The sequence below is a fragment of the Podarcis pityusensis genome (assembly GCF_964106645.2).
Source record: "Podarcis pityusensis genome assembly, chromosome: 4".
Lineage (NCBI taxonomy): Eukaryota > Metazoa > Chordata > Lepidosauria > Squamata > Lacertidae > Podarcis > Podarcis pityusensis.
Genome location: NC_138027.1, coordinates 7006480 through 7025487, shown reverse-complemented (window position 1 = coordinate 7025487; position 19008 = coordinate 7006480). Strand labels below are relative to the sequence as shown.

The 19008-nt window shown below is 45.6% G+C and overlaps 1 protein-coding gene across 1 annotated transcript; it reads left to right on the top strand.

Moving 5' to 3' along the window:
- The first annotated feature begins 2888 nt into the window (after positions 1 to 2888).
- On the top strand, positions 2889 to 18630 carry DNAJB13 (DnaJ heat shock protein family (Hsp40) member B13). Its single transcript, XM_081002289.1, has 8 exons — positions 2889 to 3152; positions 6879 to 6982; positions 11106 to 11267; positions 11536 to 11693; positions 12274 to 12387; positions 15770 to 15883; positions 17491 to 17567; positions 18390 to 18630. Exons 1-8 carry the CDS (start codon positions 2914 to 2916, stop codon positions 18541 to 18543), a joined length of 1122 nt encoding a protein of 373 aa, XP_080858415.1. The 5' UTR covers positions 2889 to 2913; the 3' UTR covers positions 18544 to 18630.
- The last annotated feature ends 378 nt before the right edge of the window (positions 18631 to 19008 follow it).

Below are 19008 nucleotides of genomic sequence, written 5' to 3'. Positions count from 1 at the left end.
TTTGAGGATGTCACCAGGCCTCCTTTCATCTTTGACAAGACGAAATTAGGGTTCAGCTCTCTCATCTGACCTCATAACACGGAGCACAAAAATTACTTTTCAGGAGCTACGCAGGAAGAGCAGCTTGTGGGGTCTGCTGCAGTCTGGTGGGACTGAAACACTCTGTTTTCACTAAACTATGTTTATACCCTGCCCTATTCAAAAGACAAGAGTAGATAACAAAATAAAAAGACACAACATAGTTAATTCAAATGAAACAGCTAAAGATATGAGAATTAAATTCTTTAATCTGCCATTATGTTTGCTAGTGCCGACGGGAGTTGGTAGTTCAGCAAAAATCTTGCTGGAGGGCCAAGGCTTCCCCACCTGCCATAACTTAACAAAGACAAAATCGCAACATCAGTTCCTGTAACTTCTTTGTTGATGGAGAGAGTGATCGGTCAGGAATCTGATACAAGATGCCAAGGCAGTGGAAGTTGCTCCCAGTACCTGTCACCACACGGAAGCAGCTTAAGGTCCGAACGGTTTACTGTTGTGGAAGATAAGGCTCAGTCAAACAGTTCTGGATACAGACATACAGTGGTACCTCGGTTTACAGACGCTTCAGGTTACAGACTCTGCTAACCCAGAAATAGTACCTCAGGTTAAGAACTCTGCTTCAGGATGAGAACAGAAATCACGGCGCGGCGGCAGCAGGAGGCCCCATTAGCTAAAGTGGTGCTTCAGGTTAAGAACTGTTTCAGGTTAAGAACGGACCTCCAGAATGAATTAAGTTCTTAACCCGAGGTACCACTGTATACAGATACAGATACATACTAGTAGAAAGTATATATATTCCTCCATATAAATCCTAGCAATTCACCGTACAACACCGGACAAGTAATACCAACAGACTGACGACTCAGACTTACAGACTACTGAGCTGACATGCATTGAACACAGATGGAATGTGAGCAACGTGCCACTAACATAGCAACTGGCTTTGTTTGCAGGGTACCTACGATTAGCTCATCCATGGAGTGATTTACTCTCATGAATGTTACCAGCCCCTTCTCAGTCCAGTTACTTCAATGTGATCAAATATGTGTGTTTGAAGTGGAAGACAGGTCAGAACATTTGTCCGTTCAGCCAGATTATATATATATATATTTATATATATATATTTATATATATGTATATGTATATATGTATATATATATATATATATATATATATATATATATATATTATTAGATTTATATATCGGAAGATTTTCAGACTGAAAAGCAGCTCTCCAGAATCTTGAAGCAGAAGAATCCTGCCTTCTGATTTTTTTAGCTGGAGCTATATTAAGATGCTTCATAATAACATTTGTTAGTCGCTTCATATGGGGGTGGTGGGAGCTCCCTGATGCAACTTCACAAGATAAAATACAACAGACAGAAACTATTGAAACCAGGAAATTCAAAGCAATATATAATGCAACAAGCTTAAAATGCTCATCCAATAACATAAATCCTACCCACTCCACTTCTATATTTTTTTATTAGGGATACAAATAACATTAAAATGCTGCATAATATATGCTGTTGGGATTGTCTAGCAATGTAGATTTGCCAATCCTTTCTTAAAAGTACGAAAAGTAAGCTCTGGAGAGAAAAACCCCAGCATTTTGGCCATTATTGCTGCAATCGTGTCCCTAATTCCACTTGTGAAATGACATTTAGCTTTTTAGTCTCTTCCCCTGGTACTTCGATAGGAGCAGATGGTGGGAAGACATTTATTTTATATATGCATTTGCTGAATTAAAAACCGTCCCAAACCCCAAAACCTTTCCTCAAAGGGGAGTTGCTCCTTCCTCTTGAACGTTTTCAGAGGCTTTCAAAAAGAAACATCATAAGAGCCTGCTGGATCAGGCCAGTGACCCAGCTCCAGCTGAGCATCCTATTCTCACAGGGATCAAAGGGATGTCTTTGATGGGAAACCAGGAAGAGGGACCAGAGCCCAAGAGCAACTCTCCCCTTCTGTCGTTTCCAGAAAGAAAGAAGCCTTGTTGCCCCCAACTTTGGAGCGCAGAGCTATCCTGGCCAGTGGAGGCCGATGTTGTAGCTCTCCGCTCCATATATTGGTGCGCTTCTCTTTTAAAGATCTCTAGCTAGGTTGGTGGTCAGCATTGTCTCCTGCGGGAAGGAGTTCCGCAGTTACATAGTCCTCCCCTTCCTTTGCCCCGCGCGCTGGGGTCTTGCTCTCCCTTCGCGTCGGACAGAGAAGCTCCGCAGAAAGCCACAGCTCCCGTTGCCAGCGTTGCTTCTGGGAGAGGGAGAAGCGCGGAGCTGCCTGCCGGGGTTTTCAAAAGCCACCCAGATCAGCCTTTCCCCGTTGGGGCTTCCTCGTCCCGAAACAACCCCGGCGCCGGCGAGGGAAGAAGGGGTGCATCCGTTTGCATTTGGCTGCAAATGCACGCGGCAGTTGCAGCAATTGCAAACGCATGAGCCGGGGCGCAAAATTGCAAGCACGCAGCAAATGCGCGCGACGGCTGCGTGCGGCAGCGCAGCAATCGCAAAACACGCGGCGGCGCGCAAAATTGCAAGCACGCATCAGTGCGGGAAATGCAAGCACGCAGCAAGTGCATGTGGTGGTTGCGTGCAGTGGCGCAGCAAATGCGCGCGGTGGTTGCAGCAGTCGCAAAACATGCGACTGCACAAAATTGCAAACATGCAGCAGTGCGGAAAATGCAAGCACGCAGCAATTGCATGTGGTCGGTGCGTGCGGCGGCGCAGCAATTTCCAGCATGCAGCGAATTGCGTGCGGCAGCGCAGCAATCGCAAAACGCGGCAGTGCACAAATTTGCAAGCACGCAGCAGTGCGGAAAATGCAAGCATGCAGCAAATGCATGCGGCGGCGGCGGCGCAGCAATAGGAAAGCTTGCAGAGAATGGGGCTCCGGGCGCGGCCAGCTGCGCAAAAGGACTACGACTCCCGCCATGCACCGCGCCGGGCGGGGGAGGCGGGGCCGGGCGGCGTCCCTAGCAACGGGAGAGGCAGCGGGGTCGAGTGGGCAGAGCAGGCGGGCCGGACCTGGCCTGGCCTGGGAGGAAGCGCCGCGATGGGTCAGGATTACTACGCCGTCCTGGATCTCACCCGCAGCGCCAAGGATGCGGACATCAAGAAGGCGTGAGACCCGGGAGGGGTTGCGGGACACGGGTCCCTGCACGTGTGTGTGTGTGTGTGTTTGGGGTACATGCGGGATCCACGCGGTGGCGTTTGCGTGCACACGTTCCCCTATCTATGCGCGCGATGCACTGATTATTATTACCAGTGCTTTTTTGCCTTAAAAAATGTTTGGGGTACCTGACATTGCGCACCGCTTTTCCAGGGGATGTTTGGCCCCTGATTCCTGCCAGCCCCCTCTCCTTGCCTCTCCAAACATCGCCTCCCAGCTCTGGAAACAGATCTGCTTGAGAGCAGTGGGCTGGATCCTTACCTTCCCCTGTCCTCCCTAGGCCACGCACCTTGTCAGTCACCACGACGTCAGGGTACCCATTTCATAGCATCATAGAATTTCCTCCCATGAGGACGACAAACTGATTGCCTGGACTTGAAACTGCTTTTGCCCCAGCAAAAATGGATGTTTTGGGTCTATTGGGTCTTTGCATTAAGGCATTTTCTGATGCTGATAAGATGCTGGAGGTGTAATGATGGAAACATCTCGTTGACGCATGATATGGGCACTTTGTAGAGTTGCCATGTTTCAAAAAGTAAAAACGAGGAGACCCCAAAAGTTGTTGAGTTTTTTCTTTTGTTTGCTTGTTTTGTTTTGTTGAGCTTTTCTTAGGAAAAGCTGAAAGTTGTTGAGCAATTCCGCCTTTGAAAACCCGGACATACGGCAGCCCTAATTTTCAGTGATGTAATCTGAAATATACTCAGAGTCGAGTGTGGATTTCATGCTCTTTATTCAGCTCAGAGTAGTGAGGAATGGAAGTTCCCCCGAAATGTCTGCTTTATATACATTATTTACACAATGGGCCCCACGTGATTGGCTAATTCTGGGATTCTCCTGTAGGCCAATCAGGTTGCGGATTCACTTCCACCCGGAGTTGGATTGAGTGGCTTCTGCGGACCAATCAGACTGCTGCATTTTGGATCCTATTCAACTCAGTACATAACATAATCTTCTTCTTATTAATTAAATTTGTATACCACCAGTGCTTTCATTCTTAAAAAATCTTTAGGGGTCATTCTGACTCAAGAAAAGCACCATTTTATAGTTCAAATTGGGGAAAATAAATGCAGTAAGTGGACAAAAGTACAAAGATTCACAAAATATTTAGGGGTATGCGTCCCCCCCAGAAAAAAGCACTGATTATTACACTTCTTGCCACTCCCTTTTCCTTTGAGAAGCGCTCATGCTGCTCCCCCCCCCCATTGCATCCTCACAACAACCCTGAGAGGGAGGGAGGTTGTCAGGCAGAGAGACCACCACCGGCCCAAGGACACCCCAGGGTGCTGCGTGGCCAAGTGGGTGACTTTGGTAGCAGCCCACCCTAGGAAAGGCCAAATTTGATGCCCCTCCCAATGGAGGGGAGGGGCCTACTCAACTCAGCACCCTGTACAGGGGAACCACCCCAAAATCCAGCCCTGCTGGGTCTGTCTCTCTCTCTCTTTTAAATACCTTTATTGTCAATGTACCACCTGTGTACAATGAAATTAACCGAGCGTCCCCCCAAAAAACACTCAGTCTCATTGCACTCTGTGTGCTTGTCACACAACACACCAACCCCGAAAGTCAGTTGCACTATATTATTTTCCGTTCAGCAGCCTAACAGCCCACGAATAGAAACTGTTTTTTAGCCTGTTGGTACGACTGAATTATGGTGCTGGAGGAGACTCTTGAGAGTCCCATGGACTACAAGAAGATCAAACCTCTCCATTCTGAAGGAAATCAGCCCTGAGTGCTCACTGGAAGGACAGATCCTGAAGCTGAGGCTCCAATACTTTGGCCACCTCATGAGAAGAGAAGACTCCCTGGAAAAGACCCTGATGTTGGGAAAGATGGAGGGCACAAGGAGAAGGGGACGACAGAGGACGAGATGGTTGGACAGTGTTCTCGAAGCTACCAGCATGAGTTTGACCAAACTACGGGAGGCAGTGCCTGACGTGCTCTGGTCTAGGGGGTCACGAAGAGTCGGACACAACTAAACGACTAAACAACAACAACAACTGATTATACTTCTATATCTCCTGCCCGAGGATAGAAGATTAAAGAGGTGCCGGCCGGGGTGTGAATCGTCCCTGAGAATTTTCCTCGCTCTCCTAAGGCATTGATCCCTTGCGATGATATGTGCTGTGTTCACCACCCTCTGTAGAGACTTTCTGTCCACGGCTGTCAAGCCAACGTACCTCACTGTGATACAATATGAGAGGACACTTTCTATTGTGGACCGGTAGAAGGTGTTAGTTCAGCACATTACAACTTGCTGGAGATAGAATCATAGAATCATAGAGTTGGAAGAGACCACAAGGGCCATCGAGTCCAACCCCCTGCCAAGCAGGAAACACCATCAGAGCACTCCTGACATATGGTTGTCAAGCCTCTGCTTAAAGACCTCCAAAGAAGGAGACTCCACCACACTCCTTGGCAGCAAATTCCACTGTCGAACAGCTCTTACTGTCAGGAAGTTCTTCCTAATGTTTAGGTGGAAACTTCTTTCTTGTAGTTTGGATCCATTGCTCCGTGTCCGCTTCTCTGGAGCAGCAGAAAACAACTTTTCTCCCTCCTCTATGTGACATCCTTTTATATCTTTGAACATGGCTATCATATCACCCCTTAACCTCCTCTTCTCCAGGCTAAACATGCCCAGCTCCCTTAGCCGTTCCTCATAAGGCATCGTTTCCAGGCCTTTGACCATTTTGGTTGCCCTCCTCTGGACACGTTCCAGTTTGTCAGTGTCCTTCTTGATACCCATATGCTTTGTGTGTTTTTGTACACACATATGCGTAGGGCTTAACGGCGCTGCTGCTGCTGCTGTTGTGCTGCTTTTTAATGCATCGCTGGGCTCGTTTAAAAGGGGATTAGGCAGTTTTATGGAGGCTAAAGCTATTAGGTGGACCACTGGCCTGATGCAGCGGTGCTGCTGCTATTATTATTATTATTATTATTATTATTATTATTATTACAATGTTTATAAATAAATATGCAATTATTATTACTACGTTCTCTGGTTGGCCACTCTTGCACATTCATTTTGGCGGAGGAATCTGACTCACAGATGGAAGTCGATGGGTGTGTGGATCTGACCCCCGGTTGGAATTAACCGAGTTGGTCTTAAAGGAGGGTGTGTGTGTGTGTGTAGCAATTGCTGGTAACCCAAACCAAAAGACAATGCCCCCCCCCCATTTCTTTGCCCAGAGACAACGCCAGTGTAAAATGTGAATAACGATTCCTAATTTTTTTTTAGCTGAATGGAAGGATTACACACTTGGCCGGTGCTTTCAAGCCTGTTAAAAACACGTAGCGAAAGAGACTTTAAATGTATATATTTAGGGGAGCATGCTAGAGAGAGAGAGAGAGAGACAGACTCCAGGTGGGCATCTGCATGTAAGCCTGGTAATATCCCACACCTGAAACCCTGGAGAGATGCTTGCTGTCTCTGCCAGGCATGACCAAACTCGGCCCGCCAGATGTTTTGGGACTACAACTCCCATCACCCCTAGCTAACAGGACCAGTGGTCAGGGATGATGGGAACTGTAGTCCCAAAACATCTGGAGAGCCACGTTTGGCCATGCCTGGCACTGTAGACAGTACTCAGCTCAATGGGCCAGCAGTCTCGGTTGGTACAAGACCGCTTCCCCTGGTTCAGTGACCACAGCAGTCGCTCTGTGTTTGGTTTTTTTTGCAGCTATCGGAAACTGGCCTTGAAGTACCACCCCTATAAGAACAAGGAGCCGTGGGCCAGAGAGAAGTTTAAGCAGCTTGCGGAAGCCTACGATGTCCTGAGCGATCGTGAGTAGGAGGGGATTCGCTTCATCTGTGTGTGCTGTGCTCTTTGGAAAGGCTTGCCTTAGTATTTAATGACACATCTCTTTGGCTGTCGTTTATTTTATCAGAAAGCTTTTTAATGTCTGGTGCTTTGTTGTGTCCTTCTATATTATGTTGGAAGCTGCCCAGAGGGGATGGGGAAAACCCAGTCAGATGGGTGAGGTGCAAGGACAGTGGTACCTCGTTTACGAACTTAATCCATTCTGGAAGTCCGTTCTTAAACCAAAACCATTCTTTCCCTAATGAGGCCTCCCGCCGCTGGTGCCCTTCCACCGTTCGGTTTCTGTTCGTAAACAGAGGTAAAGTTCGCAAACCAAGACACTACTTCCAGTTTTGCAGAGTTCGTAAACCGAATAGTTCGTAAGCAGGGCTGTACTTAAACTGAGGTACCACTGTATTGCTTTAGTATTAGTATTAGTTCACTGTAGATGGTGACAGCAGTCATGAAATTAAAAAACGCCTGCTTCTTGGGAGAAAAGCAATGATACTTTTGAATTATGGTGCTGGAGGAGACTCTTGAGAGTCCCATGGACTGCAAAAAGATCAAACCTATCCATTCTGAAGGAAATCAGCCCTGAGTGCTCACTGGAAGGACAGATCCTGAAGCTGAGGCTCCAATACTTTGGCCACCTCATGAGAAGAGAAGACTCCCTGGAAAAGACCCTGATGTCGGGAAAGATGGAGGGCACAAGGAGAAGGGGACGACAGAGGACGAGATGGTGGGACAGTGTTCTCGAAGCTACCAGCATGAGTTTGACCAAACTGCGGGAGGCAGTGGAAGACAGGAGTGCCTGGCATGCAATGGTCCATGGGGGTCACGAAGAGTCGGACACGACTAAACAACTAAACAACAACAACAACAAAATTAGTATTAGCATTAGTACCCTGCCCATCTGACCATAGCTGTCAACTTTTCCCTTTTCTTGCGAGGAATCCTATTCAGAATAAGGGAATTTCCCTTTAAAAAAGGGAAACGTTGACAGCTATGCATCTGACTGGGTTGCCCAGTTGGGCAGCTTCCAAAATTTATTTAAATAATAATAAAACATTACACATTAAAAGGCTTCCCTATTATTATTATTAGACTTCTTTGTGTGCAAACATCCCTGGGATAAAGGTACATAAAGAACGGCAGGCTACTAATTTGGAAAATGAAACAAATTAAGTCCAGAGGCCTTTCTCCAGGTGCCCCACCATGTGAGTATGAGGGGGACTCTGTGCTCTTTCTGGAGAAGCTCGCCTCTTACCTACTCGCCTCCCCCAGTGCTGGAAGAAAACTAAATAAAAATAAAATTCTCCCTGGCTTTTAAAGTTTGGAAGCCTTTTAGGGTTTGGATTTGGAAGGTTGACCTTGCAAAGATATGTTTGCCCTGCTTGGGAATGTGCTGCTTCTCGTTATCTGCTGCCTCGTTTTGCATAGCGTTTTCAATTCTTACGGTTTATGTTGCATTTTGACAACAAACAATACTACACACACCCTGCCAAAACACACACACACACACACACACACACACAGACATTTGAAAGGCTGTAGAATATTAATTGGCCAATGGCTTGGTTGAAGAGGAACATTTTTGCCTGGTGCCTAAAGCACTTAATGCTTCGTCAGCGCAGGAAGAGACACATTTGCATAGATGCAAATTTAGAAATGATAACTACAGTGTACATAATTGTTGGAGATGTGGAGACCAAACAGGCTCACTGTACCATATATGGTGGCAATGTAGCAAAATAGAGAAATCTTGGGAGGAAATCCACTTTGAACTAGAAAAAATGTTAAGAATCTCATTTATTAGGAACCCAGAGGCATATCTGTTGGGCATTGCACACTCAGATATCCCTAAAAAATTTAAAGATCTTTTTTTGTATGCAACAGTGGCAGCGAGACTTCTTGTAGCTACAAGATGGAAGAGCGACATAATTCCTTCTAGATGAGAGTGGATACAAAAATGGACTGAATATGCTGAATTAGATAGTTTATCTGAAAAAATGAAAAAATAAACCGAGAATTGAATTTGTATCAAAATGGGAGGCCTTCAGAACATATCTTAAACAAAATTATACCATGTTAAAATCTGTAGCAGCTTTTGAGCGATCCCAGCAGTTTTTATCAATTGCTTATATAAATATAAACATTTATAAATTGTGAAAATATTAACATAAAAATAGTATTTTGATATGGTGGTAAATTTACGTAAAAGGAATTAAGGAATAAATGGGAAGTAGGGTAGAAAAGATAATGAGATTTTTTCACTTTTATTGTAACATGAAATTGTAATCACATTTTTTTTGCCATAAATTTTAACTTAATAACAGATTGTGTAAATTTCATTTTCCTTTTCCCTCTCCTCTTAAGTTGTACCCCCTTTTCAGTATTGTTCCCCCTTTTTTTATGTAATAAGCGTGGAAATAAATAAATAAGACATCTCACCATTGTGGGGAGGACTGTGACCAGGTGAGCTGTTTGCCTGCTCAGTTTTCTGCCCAGCTGCAAATTTTGAGGCCCCTTCTCCTTTTCCTTCTTGGGGTTCTTCACCTTTAAACTGGCTTGGACCTGGCAACCCTTCGACTAGAGGACTGCCCTCTGTAGATCAGACCATCAGGCAGTCGTCCACCTTCAGTGTCCCATGCCAAAGATAATTTTCAGAGTTGGTTACATTATAGACAATTACATGAGTTGTACAAGGAAGATAATAAGAAATGGTTTAGTTACACCACTTCAAGATTTCAAATGGAAGTGAGAGCTGGACCATAAAGAAGGCTGATGGCCGAAGAATGGATGCTTTTGAATTATGGTGCTGGAGGAGACTCTTGAGAGTCCCATGGACTGCAAGAAGATCAAACCTCTCCATTCTGAAGGAAATCAGCCCTGAGTGCTCACTGGAAGGACAGATCCTGAAGCTGAGGCTCCAATACTTTGGCCACCTCATGAGAAGAGAAGACTCCCTGGAAAAGACCCTGATGTTGGGAAAGATGGAGGGCACAAGGAGAAGGGGACGAAAGAGGACGAGATGGTTGGACAGTGTTCTCGAAGCTACCAGCATGAGTTTGACCAAACTGCGGGAGGCAGTGGAAGACAGGAGTGCCTGGCGTGCTCTGGTCCAGGGGGTCACGAAGAGTCGGACACGACTAAACAACAACAACAAGATTTCAAAAGGAAGTCACAGAAGAAGAAGTGAAGCTGCTGAAGAGAGCATATAGCATCTTGCTAGAATGGGAAACAAAAGATGAGGAGGTAAAATTGGTCATGATCAAATGGGCACAAGATATAGGACATAATATACAATTTGAGGACTGGGAAAAACTGGAAAACAGATTTAAAATGTACAGACTGTTCCCTTCTGAAAGAAAATTATATGAAAATGATGTATAGATGGTATATAACACCAGTACAGATAGCAAAAATGTATAAAACTGGCTCTAATATTTGTTGGAAATGTAAAGAGAAAGAAGGGTCTTTTTATCATATGTGGTGGGAATGTAAAGAATTTTTTTAAAAAAGGGAAATGATATATAATGAATAGAAGAAAATGTTTAAAATGACATTTGCAAAAAAACCAGAAGCATTTTTGTTAGGGATTGTAGGACAAGGAAAATAAGGAACTTATTTATGTATGCTACAACAGCAGGAAGTGTCTTGATAGCACAAGGATGGAAGAATGAGGAAACCCCGACAAAAGAACAGTGGCAAGAGGAATTGATGAACTACGCAGAACTGGCCAAATTAACATACAAATTGCGAGACAAGGACAATTGTGACTTCAGGGAAGAATGGGAACTTTTTACAAATTATTTAAAAAGACAGCAAAATGAACTGGACTCCTTGGCAGGTTTTGAATAAACATACAAAATTTATTGTTGATAACATGAAGGATATATATAACATGTAAGGATATATATAATTTTATAATATGCAGAGAAAATATGTGCAAGCGAAATCAGGGAGAGGAGCTGAGGGAGGTCCTGGGGGGGGGGGAGGGAAGGTGGGATCATGTATGGTTTGATAATTTGTTATGTGGAAATTGAGCAATAAAAATATTTTTTAAAAAACCCTCCCCTCCCCACCTGTTGTCTCCTTCTTCCTTAGCACTGAAGAAGGGCATTTACGACAAATTTGCCGAGGAAGGCCTCAAAGGAGGGATCCCCTTGGAGTTTACGGTGGACACCCCCTGGACAGAAGGCTATGTGTTCCACGGAAACCCCGAGAAGGTCTTCCGGGACTTCTTTGGAGGAGACAACCCCTTTGCCGGTAGGCCCAAGCGCCGCGTTTTGTCAAGATACTCCGCTCATCTCAGATCTCCCCTGTTTTCAGGCATTTTCCAGATCAGAGCCCTTTCCACGGGGTGAGGTTATCAAAAGCCAGGTGGCAACTCCCTTACTCTCCTTACAGGCGAGTAAGGGAGCAGGTTAAGAGCCCTAGCGCTGTTAGTGATGTGTAAAGAAATTAGTTAGTGATGTGTAAATAAATAATAATCACTACACGCCTGTTCCCCGACACTGACTTTTTTCTTGCTTAGAGTTCTACACTGCAGAAGGGGCTGAAGTCAACATGGCGTTTGGGGGGCTGCGAGGGAAGGGAGTGAAAAAGAAGGACCCTCCGATCGAGAGAGATCTCTACCTTTCGCTGGAGGACTTGTTCTACGGATGCACCAAAAAAATCAAGATTTCTCGCAGGGTAAGGAAAGGAACTCCTTAGGTGCTTCTTTCCTTAACATCTGATGGGAGGGTGTTCCACAGGGCGGGTGCCACTACCGAGAAGGCCCTCTGCCTGGTTCCCTGTAACCTCACTTCTTGCAGGGAGGGAACCGCCAGAAGGCCCTCGGCGCTGGACCTCAGTGTCCGGGCAGAACGATGGGGGTGGAGACGCTCCTTCAGGTCTACTGGGCCTTTGAGGCGGTTTAGGGCTTTCAAAGTCAGCACCAACACTTTGAATTGTGCTTGGAAATGTACTGGGAGCCAATGTAGGTCTTTCAGGACTGGTGTTACAGTGGTACCTCAGGTTACAGACTCTGCTAACCCAGAAATAGTGCTTCAGGTTAAGAACTTTGCTTCAGGATGAGAACAGAAATCGTGCTCCAGCAGTGCGGCAGCAGCAGGAGGCCCCATTAGCTAAAGTGGTGCTTCAGGTTAAGAACAGTTTCAGGTTAAGAACGGATCTCCAGAACAAATTAAGTACTTAATCCGAGGTACCACTGTATATGGTCTCGGCGGCCACTCACCCAGGGACTTCCACGACTCCTCTCTAAACCCTTCAGGTCATGAATGACGACGGCCACGCTTCCACCATCAAAGACAAGATCTTGACCATCGATGTGCGCCCAGGGTGGAAACAAGGAACCAGGATCACCTTTCAAGAGGAGGGAGACCAGGTAATGCCACCTTGGGAGCGAGGGAGGAGAGAGGCTGCTTAAATCTTGGAGAGCCCCTGCCCACGATTGCATCTCAATATTTGCTGTTACGAGGAGAATGATTCCGACTCGAGGGTTACCTCGCCCGGCCCTGTGCTAAAGTTAGTCCCCACGAAACTGGAGAGGTACCATATTTTTCGCTCCATAAGATACACTTTTTTCTTCCTAAAAAGTAAGGGGAAATGTCTGTGCGTCTTCTGGAGCGAATGCATGGTCCCTGGAGCCGAATTGCCCAGGGGAGAAAAGCAGATCATGCTTTCTTTTTTTGAAAGAGGGAAGGGGGTGTTGAAACAAAGCTGCTGATTGTTTGCTGATCGGGGAGAGAGATAAGGGAGGCTAGCAATAAAGGAGGCTGCCTGGGAGGGGGGAGGTAAAGACAGTGAACTTGCAAGGAGAGGAGACAGGAAGACTAAAGCAATGAGGAGAGAAATTAGAAGAAAAGGAGGAGCAAAAAACTACTCCAGCTAAGGAAAAGACACTAAGGCAGGTCGGAGCCAAACAGTACAAATTGAGAGCATTTGCAGATGACTTAGTATTGACGTTACAGGAGCCAGAATCTAGTACCAAAAGGGTTTTAGAACTGATTCAAGAATTTGGTCAAGTAGCAGGATTTAAATTGAACAAGTCAAAAACTAAGGTTTTAGAGAAAAATTTAACACCGATTGAAAGAGAGAGGTTTCAGAATGAGACAGGTTTAACAGTGGTTAAGAAAGTTAAATACCTGGGGATTAACATGACAGCAAAAAATGGGAATTTATTTAAAGATAACTATGAAAAATGTTGGGCTGAAGTGAAAAAAGATTTAGAAATTTGGTCAAATTTGAAGGTTTCACTGCTGGGCCGTATTGCTGCGATAAAAATGAATGTATTGCCTAGAATGTTGTTTCTGTTTCAAACTTTGCAAATTGTGGACAGAATGGATTGTTTCAAGAGGTGGCAGAAAGATATTTCTAGATTTGTCTGGCAGGGCAAGAAGCCCAGAATAAAATTTAAAATACTAACGGATGTAAAGGAAAGAGGTGGATTTGCCCTGCCAGACTTTAAACTTTACTATGAATCAGCAGCTTTTTGCTGGTTGAAAGAATGGCTACTTCTTGAAAACACTGACATTTTGGACCTAGAAGGTTTTAACAATGTATTTGGATGGCATGCATATCTATGGTATGATAAGGTCAAAGCACATAAAGCATTTAAAAACCATATTGTCAGGAAAGCGCTGTTTAATGTTTGGATAAGATATAAGGATTTGTTAGAAAACAAAACCCCAAGGTGGCTGTCACCAATGGAAGCGAAAGCCTTGAAAAAGCTCAATATGGAGGTCAAATGGCCGAAATATTGGGAAATTTTAGAACAAGATGGAGATAGACTGAAACTGCAGAGTTTTGAAAAACTAAAAAACAAAGTGCGAGACTGGCTTCATTATTTTCAGATAATGGAGGTATTTAAATTGGACAAGAAAATTGGCTTCCAGGTGGAAAAATCAAAATTAGAAACTGAACTGTTAGAACCCAAAACTAAGAATTTGTCAAGAATGTATAACTTGCTGTTGAAATGGAATACTCAGGATGAAACGGTAAAATCGGCTATGATTAAATGGGCACAAGACGTTGGACATGACATTATGTTCGCTGACTGGGAACAGTTGTGGACCACAGGTATGAAATTTACGGCATGTAATGCCTTAAGAGAGAATATTATGAAAATGATATACAGGTGGTACATAACCCCAGTCAAGCTTGCAAAAATCTATCATTTGCCCGATAATAAATGTTGGAAATGTAAGGAAACTGAAGGTACATTTTTTCACCTTTGGTGGACGTGCCCAAAGATTAAGGCTTTCTGGGAAATGATATATAATGAATTAAAAAAGGTATTCAAATATACCTTTCCCAAGAAACCAGAGGCCTTTCTCCTGGGCATGGTCGGCCAAATGGTGATAAAAAAGGATAGAACTTTCTTTATGTATGCAACAACAGCAGCAAGAATACTCATTGCAAAGTATTGGAAGACACAAGAGCTCCCCACACTGGAGGAATGGCAGATGAAACTAATGGACTATATGGAACTGGCGGAAATGACTGGTAGAATCCGTGACCAGGGAGAAGAGTCGGTGGAGGAAGATTGGAAGAAATTCAAAGATTATCTACAGAAACACTGTAAAATCAAAGAATGTTAGAGTGATGTTGGATTGAAAATGAGTGGTTTCCAGCTGTACAGGATTTAAAGTTATAGATAAACTAAGATTAAGGATTAGGATTAAAGAAGTTTAAGGAAATGGAAATTTGGTTTTTGAGAGGTAAAATTTTAATGTTATATTATATTATATTATATTAAGATTAAAGATTGGGATTAAAAAAGAGGGAAAGAAATTGCTGGACAAACAATTTGAACTGGAATACAAAAGAGGGAGGTATGATGAGGTCCAGAAAACAAGTTAATTTAAAGATGGAAACGAAAAGGTGATACTGTTTTTAATTGTTCTTTTTGTTTTGTATTTTGTTTTTTCTTTGTTCTTTTTTTTTTTGGACTATGTATTGTGCTTTTTTGAATTGTGTATTTTTCGTTTATGTTTTTCTGTTTAACTTTATTGAAACCTTAATAAATATCATTTTTTTAAAAAAGGAAAAGACACTAAGGCAAACAAGAGGGAAGGGAAAGGAAACAGCTGATCGGCAAGCGATTGGGAGGGAGATAAGGGACGCTAGAGATAAAGGAGGCTGCCTGGGAGGGGGGAGGTAAAAGCCCATGGATCCTCAGGATTTTTACATTGGGTCACCCCAAATTCACCATCAGATCACATGTCCATGGCTATAGCCTGCACCAAAAAAAATCACACCCCCACTGTTTCGTGGGGCGCAAAAACATGGTTACAAAGCACGGATCCACATGGATTCTCAGGATTTTTGCATTGGGCTACCCCAAACTCACCGTCAGATCACATGTCTGTGGCCAGAGCATGAACCACAAAAATAATACATCCACTGTTTCGTTCAGAATATTTTATTTCTTGTTTTCCTCTTCTAAAAACTTCTCACAGGGCTTGCTTCCGGGCAGGGGCAACGCTCCTGCCCCCAGCCTCAATAGCTGTAGCATGAGCAGTTTTTCTCCGGACTGCAGCCACGGGTTTTATAACGTCAGGCTGAAATCCAACCGGTATAGCACTTGGTTGCTTTGGGGGTGGGGAGGTGGGACCGGGCTTGCCCCTGTGTGGGCACACTTCCCACCTTGCAGTGGGCAAAGGGGTCAGTGGGTCCTACTTTCTGCCCTCCCTGCAGATGCCAGGGACAACCATTGGGTCTGAACCCCACACGCCCTTTGGGCTTCTTCCTGCGTTTCGTTCCAGGGCCCAAACATCATCCCGGCAGACATCATCTTCATCGTCAAGGAGAAGATCCATCCCAGGTTTAAAAGAGAAGACGATAACCTGATCTATGTGGCCCCACTCCCTCTGGGGAAGGTAAGGAAGGCATTCTGGGAGCAAACCAGCCCTCTTTTCCTCCCCAGGTTGACTAATAATGCCCCTTCCACTTACTATATGTTACTGGGGAGTCTAGCAGACTAACCCTCTTCTCAGGATCCCTCCTGAGCTAACGGAAGACTGCCTAGCAGAGACTCGCAGAGGGGGCAGCGGGCAGCCTCTTCTGAAGGCCGACACCTCGGCTCCAGCCTCGATTTCCTTTCTTTCTCACCAGTGAGCCCTGGCAGCCTGAGAACGAAATGTCTCACGGGGGAATTTCAGTGCCGTATTTGAAGAGCACAGCTAGAATTGAATTCCCGCAGCCTGCCTGCATGGAGGGAAGCGCTACGGGGGGCGAGAAGTGCGTGTCCCTTCCTGCCTTTGTCGACGTTGCCAATCCTCACCCGTCCGCATGCTCAGTGTCACTGCAGAGCCCATTCATTCTTAGGATTGTAGCCGCCGCCACCCCTCCAAGGAGGCCTCCTGTCGCTTCTCTGTGTGAAGCCCCGTTCTGCTTCCAGAGGCAGGCCCAGCACTCACGCAGGGAGAGGGAGTAAGGACTCCTCCACAGAGCCAGCCGTCCTCAAAATGCTGAACGTAAGCCGAGAGCCAAGCTTCTCTGTACGCAGGAGTCAAAGTGTGACTCCGCTACAATACAATAATCTTTATTGTCATTGTCCCATACAGAACAACGAAATTGAAAATATCTACATCAGACATTCAAAAACCACCAAGCCTGCTACCCCAGCCTGGTTAGCCCCCTAAAAACTCTGATACCCCATAATTAAATACAATATACTCCCATAGAGACTACCTTAAGTAAACCATTAGGTCCAGTCGTGGCCGACTCTGGGGTTGCGGCGCTCATCTCGCTTTATTGGCCGAGGGAGCCGGCGTACAGCTTCTGGGTCATGTGGCCAGCATGACTAAGCCGCTTCTGGCGAACCAGAGCAGCGCACGGAAACGCCGTTTACCTTCCCGCCAGAGCGGTACCTATTTATATACTTGCACTTTGACGTGCTTTCGAACTGCTAGGTTGGCAGGAGCAGGGACCGAGCGACGGGAGCTCACCCCATCGCGGGGATTCGAACCGCCAACCTTCTGATCGGCAAGCCCTAGGCTCTGTGGTTTAACCTACAGCGCCACCCGCAGCCTTAAGACTACCTTACACTGTGTTTAAAACCAAAATTGCATTTGGATAGAAACTGTTTCTCAGGCAGCTAGTCCTTTATAACCCTGGACCTTCTTCCAGAAGGCAGAAGCTGAAAGAGATAATTTCCGGGGTGTGCACTATCCTGCGCTATCTCTGCAGCTTTCTTCTGGCACCTGGAAGCATAGATTTGGTCCAAGGTGGGAAGAGTGCACCCAATTATTCTCCCCGCAGTTTTTACAACCCTGGACAGCATTGTGTTTTCCCTGACCACACATACAGGAGACTCCCATTGTAATTCAGAAATTAAGCGTGCCTCAGCTGCCCGAAATTTAGGCTACCTTACTTAACCTTGGTATTCTGTGAACCGTCCTGAGATCTTATGATGAAAGGCAATATTTAGATCTAATAAACAGATAAATAACCTATCCTCGGCCTCCGGCACTTTGCTTTGCAGGCTCTGACCGGGTGCACCGTGGATGTGAGGACCCTTGACGAAAGGCTGCTCAACATCCCTCTCAATGACATCGTACAGTAAGTGCCTGCAGCCCACAGTCCTTATCCCAGGAATCCTAAGATTGTAGAGCTGGAATCCAGAATGCGGCAGCTAGACTGGTGACTGGGAGCAACCGCCAAGACCACATAACACCAGTCCTTAGAGACCTGCATTAGTTCCCAGTACGTTTCCGAGCAACATTCAAAGTGTTGGTGCTGACCTTTAAAGCCCTAAACAGCCTCAAAGGCCCAGTATATCTGAAGGAGCGTCTCCACCCCCATCGTTCAGCCCAGACACTGAGGTCCAGCTCCGAGGGCCTTCTGGTGGTTCCCCGACTACGAGAAGCCAAGTTACAGGGAACCAGGCAGAGGGCCTTCTCGGTGGTGGCGCCCGCCCTATGGAACGCCCTCTCACCAGATGTCAAGGAAATAAACAACTATCTTATTTTTAAAAGACATCTGAAGGCAGCCCTGTTTAGGGAAGCTTTTAATGTTTGATTCTATTTTTAACAACAACAACAACAATTTATTATATATACCCCGCCCATCTGGCTGGGCTTCCCCAGCCACTCTGGGCAGCTTCCATCAAAATATTAAAATACAGTAATGCATCAAACATTAAAAGCTTCCCTAAACAGGGCTGCCTTCAGATGTCTTCTAAAAGTCTGGTATTCTGTTGGGAGCCGCCCAGAGTGGCAGGGGAAGCCCAGCCAGATGCGTGGGGTATAAATAATAAATTATTATTATTATTAAGCACCATCTTTGAATGCAGAAGCCCCTGGTTCAATCCCCAGTGGTGTCTCCCCTTTTCTACCCCCCCCCAGCCGCTGAATCTGACTAAGGCCTCTCTTTTCCCTTCAGCCCCAAGTACTTCAAGGTGGTGCCAGGAGAGGGGATGCCCCTGGCCAGTGACCCCACCTGCAAGGGGGACCTCATCATGTACTTCGACATCCTCTTCCCCCAAAGGCTCACCCCGGCCAAGAAGGAGATGCTGAGACACGCCCTCCTGACCTGAGCAACACCCCCTCGTGAAAGCCCATCCCTTTGCTTCTTTCCTTGACCCCCGTTTCTTCAAAGAAATAAAAGCTTACTATTTTTGCCAGATTTTGGTCCTCCCTTCTTTGTGACTGTGGAGAAGCACCCACAACCCCACAAACAGATGCAACCAGCTCATTTGCTGACAAACCTAGACAGCGTCTTAGAAAGCAGAGACATCACCTTGCCAACAAAGGTCCGTCTAGTTAAAGCTCTGGTTTTCCCAGTAGTGATGTATGGAAGTGAGAGCTGGACCATCAAGAAGGCTGATCGCCGAAGAATTGGTGCTTTTGAATTCTGGTGCTGGAGGAGACTCTTGAGAGTCCCATGGGCTGCAAGAAGATCAAACCTCTCCATTCTTAAGGAAATCAGCCCTGAGTGCTCATTGGAAGGACAGATCCTGAAGCTGAGGCTCCAGTACTTTGGCCTCCTCATGAGAAGAGAA